At 40.1% G+C, this 9,473-nt stretch overlaps 1 protein-coding gene and 1 non-coding gene across 2 annotated transcripts; both read left to right on the top strand.

Annotated features, from left to right (window-relative positions):
• Positions 1-268: 268 nt before the first annotated feature.
• On the top strand, positions 269-8,441 carry ddx54 (DEAD (Asp-Glu-Ala-Asp) box polypeptide 54). Its single transcript, XM_044174522.1, has 20 exons — positions 269-570; positions 1,569-1,695; positions 1,854-1,924; positions 2,019-2,207; positions 2,406-2,455; positions 2,566-2,607; positions 2,701-2,796; positions 2,892-3,013; positions 3,174-3,235; positions 3,757-3,888; positions 4,089-4,299; positions 4,446-4,577; positions 4,718-4,939; positions 5,031-5,104; positions 5,208-5,414; positions 6,170-6,318; positions 6,437-6,550; positions 6,669-6,779; positions 6,909-7,003; positions 7,791-8,441. The coding sequence occupies exons 1-20, from the start codon at positions 451-453 to the stop codon at positions 8,066-8,068; spliced, it is 2,604 nt and encodes an 867-aa protein (XP_044030457.1). The 5' UTR covers positions 269-450; the 3' UTR covers positions 8,069-8,441.
• trnac-gca lies at positions 699-770 on the top strand. The gene has a single exon. It is a non-coding gene; the product is annotated as a tRNA-Cys (tRNA).
• Positions 8,442-9,473: the final 1,032 nt, after the last annotated feature.

Here is a 9,473-nt window from a genome sequence, read left to right as displayed (position 1 = left end):
GCTTTGAAGTACAGCTCATCAAATCTGCATTCTCTGTTAGTAAATGAGATATTGTTACATCAGAAAATAGGTTGAACGGCGTTATAAGGAGTTAAAGATAATATAAATTACACAACCTAAATTTAATGGCATAAGAGGAACTGGAGGTGGAGTAAATTATGCATAATTATAGATAAGATTACACTGATTGGATCTCACACTCCGTAGCAGTAGATGGCGGTGTTGAGCTTTAAATGACATACCAGCAGTCAAACAAAATGGAAGAAGACGAAGAAGAAGAAGAAGACGAAGAAGAAGAAGAAAAACTCACACGTGTATCCAACATGTCTGCTCACCGTGTTGTTGTGTGAGATAACATGAGCTGTGTTGAACACTAGTTTGAAAGTTTTATTTCATGATCTGTACAGTAAAGTTATTGACCGCAGTCTAAAATAGCTTTAAAGCTTCAGGATGGCCCAGAGAAAGAAGAAACTGACGAAGAAGAAGAGATACACACCCAACAGAGAGACGGAGGCAGACTCTGACGGCGGAGACTTTGAACTGGCTGCTGAAATTAAGGACGATGATTCTGTAAGGAACAATACTTTAACACGACTTTATCAGCATTTGATTTATGGACATAGTAGCGTCGTTTATGGCCAATGGCAGTAGTAGCTTGTTACACCAGAGGGGTTTACCTCCCTCTTTTTTTTGAAGACGGGGGTATAGCTCAGTGGTAGAGCATTTGACTGCAGATCAAGAGGTCTCCGGTTCAAATCCGGATGCCCCCTACAGTATTTATACGTGTTTAAATACATTAGCATGTAATTTACTTGATAAGTGTTGGAATATTAATTTATAGAAATTATCGCATAACACCCTCTAAATACTCTACATTGCACTATGTGTTTTGTTGTAACCTCATCTGTTTAATCTGTCACTTTATCATTACACTTATTCTAAGACATGAAGATTCTGTACATTGCTCATGTAGGCCTACAATGAAACAAGTAAGCTGTTGCTGTGCATGTATACATCCATCCATACATTTATATCTACATCCCTCATATGTTATGTACATTACTTTGGTAGTATGTAAATATACACTTTTTTAGTCCAATTGTTTACCTACCTGTACCTACCTATTGCTTATTATTGTTTCACTTGGATCTTTGAGCTTCACTGTGGAGAATGATGGACGTGCTGAGTTTGACACTAGAAGGCTGTTTTCACATTAATCTGCTGAAGGGGGAAAGTTTCTTTGTGCTCACCTTAAATCTGAGTTTAACACTTGTACGAACGAGCAGGATTTTGTAAGAGTACACTGAGAATGGACTTTTCAGTGACTTGTGTCCAGCAGTTAAACTTTTGAAATGAACTATATTTGTATATTAATGTACTGCTTGAACACTTCAAGCAGTTTAGAACAAGGGGGGGAATTAAATGTTATCTTGTCAGAATTATCCAAGGAAAATGTGTACTTACATCAGAAGAAACAGTCAGCTGATGAGATCATTTCAGGGAGATTTTTTAGTACCTCTGTCATGTTGTTAACAAGCTATTGTTGTGTTTTCTTATTGGTATCACAGCCAGGGAGGAAACTGCCGCGGTTCCCTGCCTCTTCAGACTGCCTGTCAGATGTGGAGCCTGACACCAGACAGCTGGTCAGAGCCCAAAACAAGAAGAAAAAGAAGTCTGGGGGATTTCAGTCCATGGGTAAGACACATTGAAGAGTGTACTGATAGGGCTGTATGTCCACTGGTTACTCACAGTATTGGAAATCTACCTGTATATATTAATTTGAGATGAAGTAAAGTCTGATCCACTGTTTCCCCAGGGGCAATATTGTTTAACTACCTAATGTATGATTTCAGGTCTCAGTTACCCTGTATATAAAGGCGTCATGAAGAAGGGTTACAAAGTCCCTACTCCGATCCAAAGAAAGGTAAAACAATACTAATTATGGATACCGTAATCAAACATTTGTGACTTCTAACAGCACAGTATTTCATGCACAATGCTTCTCTTCACCATTTCAGACTATTCCAGTGATTTTGGATGGCAAAGATATAGTAGCCATGGCTAGGACTGGCAGTGGTAAGACAGCTGCCTTCCTGGTGCCCATGTTTGAGAAGTTGAAGGCCCGTCAAGCCCAAACAGGAGCCAGGGCCCTAATCCTGACCCCCACTAGAGAGTTGGCTCTGCAGACCATGAAGTTCACAAAAGAGGTCAGACTAGTGTTTACTGTTGTTCATCTAGCTGTTCAAGTTGGCTGATGTTACATGTAGCTATATTTTCTGGATTATAAAAAATCTTTAATTATTGTTTAGTTAATCGTCTGTGTCTTTGGAGAAAAGCGCCTCTGTGACATTTATTTAGTGCTGTCCCTGATTTTATTTTTTCCTCACTGTGTTGTGGTGTTATAGTTGGGGAAATTCACTGGCCTCAAGACTGCCTTGATCCTTGGTGGAGACAGGTGTGTGACTTCTCAATATTCTTTTGCTGTTAGTTTTCTGTTGTACTCTTGAGATCCATACAGTTGTCCTTTAACTCTGGAATCAATGTAAATGTCTCTGCTATTTCCAGAATGGATGATCAGTTTGCTGCTCTTCATGAAAACCCTGACATGTGAGTGTTTTGTGGTAGTGCTAACTGATAATATTGTTTCTCACCATCCATGTACTGTATGTTGTAGTCCTAATCTCTATCCTTTTCCCCCAGAATCATCGGCACCCCCGGCCGTCTCATGCACGTTGTCACGGAGATGAACCTGAAGTTGCAAAATGTGGAGTACATGGTGTTTGATGAGGCTGACAGGTGAGAAATGGAATTGTGCATTTAAAGGTGTCATATTTCCATTTCACAGCTCGGATTTACTTTATGCAACATGTCTGTGTTCTTCCTCAACTCAGGTTGTTTGAAATGGGTTTTGCTGAGCAGCTTCAGGAGATCATCCGGAGGCTTCCAGACACCAGACAGACTCTGCTGTTCTCTGCCACTCTGCCCAAACTACTGGTGGAGTTTGCCAGAGCTGGTGAGATCAACAATCAGTTCTGTTTTACATGCATCCATCAATCATGATTGAAGACATTTTTGAAGATCATCACCTTAATCATCATAATAATATGCATAATAACATATTGGTGCTTAAGACCCAAGCTAACTAAATGAGTTTTTTTATTTTTTATTTCCAGGCCTGACTGAACCAGTATTGATTCGTTTGGATGTGGATTCTAAGCTCAGTGACCAGATTAAGGTAAAGAAAGTTTATTAAACATGAAAGAATTGGCACTAATTGCTAATAATTTAGAATTGCCCCCCCCCCCAACCAATTTTTTTTAAAGAGGAAAACATACTTATTTTTTATGAATTCAGACTCTTGTAGTGATAAAACAAATTAAAGATGTGCTCAATAAGAATTTATTATAATATAACATGTTACTGCACAATTGTGATGCCAGTAACCTCCATCTGAGGCCTCTGTTATTAATTATTTAATAATTGAAATGGAAGGTTTATATGTTAAAATAAAACACGATGAGTAAAGTAGTGCATCTCTGCGTTCTCCAGCCTCTTTTAAAACAGCAGATATTATTCTCTTTGCAAGCTCCTACTTAGTTGATGAGTGAGAAAAAGTCATAAAAATAACTTGTTATGCATCCATTACTCAGAAATGACTGTGAAAGGTACATGATGCTTCTAAACATTGGAGCTAAATTCTCACTTCATATCTGTCCAACTCTTACAAAATGCTTAACTTCTCCTTTGTTCCCTCAGCTGTCATTTTTCCATCTGCGTGTGGATGACAAGCCAGCACTGCTGCTTCATCTGCTGAGGAACGTAGTGAAGCCTCAGGAGCAGACAGTGGTTTTTGTAGCCACCAAACACCATGTAGAGTACCTCAAGGAGGTAAGATGCAAACAGCAGAAAAACTCAGTTGTGTCTCTTTGTATTTTTTCCTCAGTGAACCATCACACATTCTCAGTAAAAAGTTGTGAAAGTTTCCTTATTTTCTGTAAATAAGGAAACTTCCATATTTTCTGTATTTTCTGTAAAACATCAGCTTTGATTTATGGTAAGTTTCTAATTTCTTTTGTTTTGATCTTCAGCTGCTGTCTTCAGAAGGTTTGGAGTGTGCCTACATCTACAGTGCCCTTGATCAGACTGCCAGGAAGATCAACATCGGGAAATTTGTGCATCGGAAAGCCATGGTGCTAATTGTGACTGATGTTGCTGCTCGTGGTATAGACATCCCCCTGCTGGACAATGTCATCAACTACAACTTCCCCTCCAAGCCCAAGCTCTTCTTGCACAGAGTTGGTGAGTGGCTTATACACTGAATTAAGATCTCAATTTGCCCTTAATTAAAGATTTTTTTCATTTTACCAAATTTTGATAAGGGGAAGAAGTGATGAGGTCGATATGATAAATTATCATAACGGTCATAACCTGTCTTTTCCCATCAGGCCGTGTGGGACGTGCTGGGCGCAGTGGCATAGCCTACAGTATGATTTGTCAAGATGAGATGCCTTTAGTCTATGACCTTCACCTCTTCCTTGGAAGGCCTGTTCAGTTCGCCACACTTGAACACACACAAGGTAGGCTTTGCAGAATGCCTGCTAGGTCTTTGGATTGATGTGCTGCACATCTGAGGCTGCTAGTAGACTTGTTAGTTGTCACACTCTTGGCTTCTCTGCTGTCACTTTCTCCAACCTAAACCCCTCCTCCCCTCCTCCAGATTCAGAGGGTGTGTTCGGTCGGGTCCCTCAGAGTATCCTGGATGATGAAAGTTCTCATCTGATCACGGCTCACGAAAACTCCCTGGACCTGCAAAACCTGCATCATGTCTCGGAGAACGCCTACAAGCAATATCTTAAGTCTCGACCAAACCCCTCACCTGAGTCCATCAGACGGGTCAAAAGCACAGATTTGTCCGGCATGGCTGTCCATCCACTACTAGGTCAGTTTGGGGGAGGGAGAACTATGAGGAGAACGGTGATGATGATACTCATACAGTAGTTGGAAACAGCATTTGATTAATCTTGTTTCAGGGTCAGGTTTGGAGAAAATGGAACTGGAGCGCCTTCAAATAGTTGATGCCATCAAAGGCTACAAATCCAAATCAGTGAGTTACAGTAGATAATAATGCAGATATCTCATTGTGCTACAATTTTATGCTAACCTGTGATTAAACATAAAAAAAAAAAATCTCCTTCAACTTCTTGTAGACTATCTTTGAAATCAACTCCAACAGTAAGACACAGGCTAGTGAGGTGATGCGGGCCAAACGTTCCAAGGACACGCGGCTGGTGGACAAATTCAGCAAACACAGAGACGACCTGGCTGCAGAAAGCCGACTGCAGCGGCCCATCAACCCCACCACCGCTGACGACGATTTCACACACTCCTCAGGCAAAGATGAGGACGCTCTGAAGGCAAGAAACTCTCATGCCTCTGTGGTATTATGATTTGAAACCAAGCATCTACAGCAAGTGTTTTTGTAAGATCTGCATGTGGACCTAAACTCTAGTGAGTGCTCCACATCCAGTGTGTTTTGGTCATCTATAGTTCATTCAGGTGGAAGAAATGTCATCTATTGCTGTCCCATATTCATCTGAAGTATGAACAAAGAGGATCTAATTATGCATTATGTCAAAAGACAATAGGGCTGCAAAAGATCATTTTCATTATTGATTAATCTGCTGATTATATTCTCGATTAATCATTTTGTTTTCAGAAAATAGAGTAAAATCACATTTTTTACAATCACAATTTCCTAAAGCCTGAGTAGATGTCTTCAGATGCCTTGTTTTGTTCAACCAAAAAAGGCATCTGAAGTCCAAAACCCAAAGATATTCAGTTTATTATCTCATAAGACAAAGAAAAGCTGCAAATCCTCACAATTGAGACTTTAGAACAAGTGAATGTTTTGGCATTTTTGCTTGAAAAATGACTCAGAAGCTCATTAGTTTATCAAAATTGTTGCTGATTAATTTTCTGTTGATCAACTAATCAATTAATCAACTAATCAATTTGCAACACGCTTGACTTTGTGTGCAAACTTTTAATAAGACAGAGCAGCGTCTCTATTATATGTTAATTATTTTTCAAATCCTCATTTTATGCACAACACTTTAAATGCCAACCTAGATGTCCATTTTCTACATATAATTCTTCATGTTTCCACCAGGGGGTGTTCTCTGCGGTGGTAGGTGGAAAAAGGAGAGGCCTGCAGGAAGATGGGGAAGAACGGCCAAATAATAAGAGAAGCAGACAGTCAGGCAAAGATGAGGAGTATTACATCCCCTACAGACCCAAAGACTTCAACTCTGAGAGAGGGTGAGACATGAACCATTGAGATTTTTAAAAATGTGAAGTAGAAAAAATGACACCAGACATGATTAAAATGTATTATCTGTGTGTTCTAACCTGTGACTCATGTTCTGTGTGTTGTTAGGTTGGGTCTCGGTGGAGAGGGCACTGCTTTTGAACAGCAGGCCTCCTCCGCTGTCCTGGACCTCATGGGAGATCAGGGAGACCGGTTAAACCAGCACAAAAATATGATGAAATGGTGAAAATTTTAAATTCACTCATTCACTCTAAATCTGTCTCTCTCCTTCTTTCTGCCACCTCATGCTTCTGATTCTGCCATTTTATACCATCATTTAATGTCTCTATATCATTTACAGGGACCGTAAGAGGAAGCGCTTCGTGAGAGAAACTGGAAAGGAGGACCAGAAGAAGAAGATCAAAACAGACGGTGGACAGGTCATCACTAACAAGAAGAACAGGAAGAACTTGTATCCTTCCAACAAAATCTCTCTTTGTGTTCTTGTTTACTATTACTGCTGGTACTATTGCTGTTCTCTCTCACTTTGACAATATTTAGCTGTATTGTTGAAATGTTGTATCAATTAACGACATGTCAGTTATGAGGAGTGGAAGAAAAAATACAAGGTTGATGATGGAGGATGTGGCTCAGATGGAGAAACAGGAGTACAAGGAGGGAGGAAGCCAGCAGGAGGTAGGAGAGCATCTGTAGTCTCAACTTGAACACTTTAGAACTAATCCGTTATCACATCTGATCGACTAAAAAAAAAAAGAAAGTAAAAATTAATAAAATGTACTGAATAAATCAAAAGGTTACTCGTAGGGCTACAGCCAGCAGCTGGTTAGTTTAGCTTAGAGCAAAGACTGGAAGCAGGGGGAAATCGCTAGCCTGGGTCTAACAAAATCTGCCTACCTGCACCTCTAAAGCTGTCTAATTAACACGTTATTTCTTGTTTATTTAATCTGTATAAAACCGAAGTGTAATAACGACAATTCGCCATTTTACAGGGGGTTATATGTTGGACTATTTATTGGCTCTGAGCAGTTCCTAGGCAGCCAGCAGAGACTCCAGGAAGTCAATGGTTACAGCCAAGAAATAGACTGGCACATAACCCCCTCTAAAATTACGTCTTTTTTACATGTAGTAGACAGACTTTATCTTTGAACAGAGCAATGCTAGCTCTTTCCACCTGTTTCCAGTCTTTGTGCTAAGATAACCCGTGTTATATTTTCAATGGACAGATATGAGAGTGGTATCGGTCTTCACATCTAACTCTCTGCCAGAAAGCAAATAAGCATATTTCGAACTATTCCTTTAAATCAGATTATCATATTGCCATTTTGAATCTTAATTACCCAACCTGCAAAGGTGTTGTGAAGACTTTCTACATGCTGTTTTTTTCAGTTCCACATGCACCATTAAGAAAAACAAATAATATATTTTGCGTAATCCTCGTTTCTGTATCATCTGTCTCTCCCAGGTCGTGGTCGTGGCCGACGTGGTCCTAACTTCCAAAGCCCTAACTTCCAGAGGCCTACAGGATTGCAGCAGACGCCTGGTGGCCGTAGAGTGCGCTCAGAGCTGAAGACGAGCGAGCAGATCCTGAAGCAGCGCAAGAAACAGCAGAAGCACCAGTTCCTACAGAGTGGAGGCCTGAAGAATCTACGTACCAAGAGCAAGCAGTGGCTCGGAGAAGTTAAGAAGTCAGGTTTTGGACGGGGTGGTCAAAAGAAGGGTAAGATGAAGAAGAGACTCTGAGGAGGACACATAGGGAGAACTATCATGGAGGGATGATGGTGTGAGATAGCTGAGATGGAGGGCACCATGAGGGACTGGATGATGAATACCATTATCTTCCAAAACCACCTTAAATAATTTAACGCCGTCTTTCACGATTGTGGATTAAAGGAGAAGATGAGTTGACAACAGCATCTAAACTGTAGAGATGAACTTCAACTTTTTCCATTATTTCCTACTGAACTCTGAATTTGACACAGAGTATGTATAAGAATGATCCAATGTACTGGATTTTCCTCTTTTAAGCATGTTGGCAGATAAAATGTTTTTGAGTACTGAGATATGTCTATATACATTACTAACTGCTGGCACAATACAAATATGAATAAGGCAATATTTTGTGTCGTCTTTATTTGCATACAACAAACAAACGTGTGTTTATGATGTGACGTGTAGGTTGGTACATTTATTTGATTAATCATATTAAAGAGGTATTAGAGATTTAGTATTCCACTTCTATAAACTGGGCGGACTTTAGAGACACACAGTTTAAAATATCACCAGATCCTACATTTCCCATAATGCAACCAATCGCATGAGTTCACTCCTCCAGGTAGTGAATGGTGTAAAGTGAGTGTGCTAAAAAGCTGCAGTGATATGTCAGCAGATGGGATGCTGAAGTCTCCCCTCACTTTTTTATGAGGGTGTATCCACTTCCAACTGTCTTTCCAAAATATATACATTTTCATTCTTGAAGCTGTGTTTCTTAAACTGTAATCTGCTAAGTCTTAGCCAAAAGGTCTCTATGCTGCACCAAAGGTCTGATCAGGGACTGTTAAGGGTCACTGATGTAAAGATCTGTACAGTCTCATGGCACTAGACAGTACTGTTTCTGGTCCATAACTTTTTAAAAGCAGGAATCTCGTGTCTGGAAGATCTGAGAAACTCGGGCTACATATGGGATGACAATAAAGCTCCATTAAACAGTCATGGGATCTATGGTTTGACTTTATCTGGTCTTTTGTACATTTAGTTGCTGTTTAAATGAAAGCCCAGTCAGGGCAACCACAGGCTTTGGAAGGCTGTTTGATGTCCCTTTGTTCCCTGTCTTTGGCCTTTGTATTTGTCGATATGTCGTTTCTTCCTGCTGGTGGAAAGTCTAGATTGCTCCCAGTCTGTGCTCCAGTAGATGGTGTGAATGAAAAATGAGGTACGTTTGTGTGAGTGGGTTTTCTGTGAACCTCAAAACTGAGTTCACCCACTTCTATAGGGAGACTGCACAGACCATAACATTCAGCCTCTCATTATTCATCTCCTCTGTAAAAAATAATTTTATTATCCACCAAATGAATGTGTTCAGTGAAGGCCTGAAAGCCACTGGTTCTGTGACATGTCACGTCATCACTTATAATTACTGTTTTGATAT

Source organism: Siniperca chuatsi, linkage group LG18 (genome assembly GCF_020085105.1).
Source record: "Siniperca chuatsi isolate FFG_IHB_CAS linkage group LG18, ASM2008510v1, whole genome shotgun sequence".
In the NCBI taxonomy this organism is placed as follows: Eukaryota; Metazoa; Chordata; class Actinopteri; order Centrarchiformes; family Sinipercidae; genus Siniperca; species Siniperca chuatsi.
The sequence above is the reverse complement of the archived record's forward strand: the minus strand, read 5'-3'. Positions and strand labels throughout refer to the sequence as shown.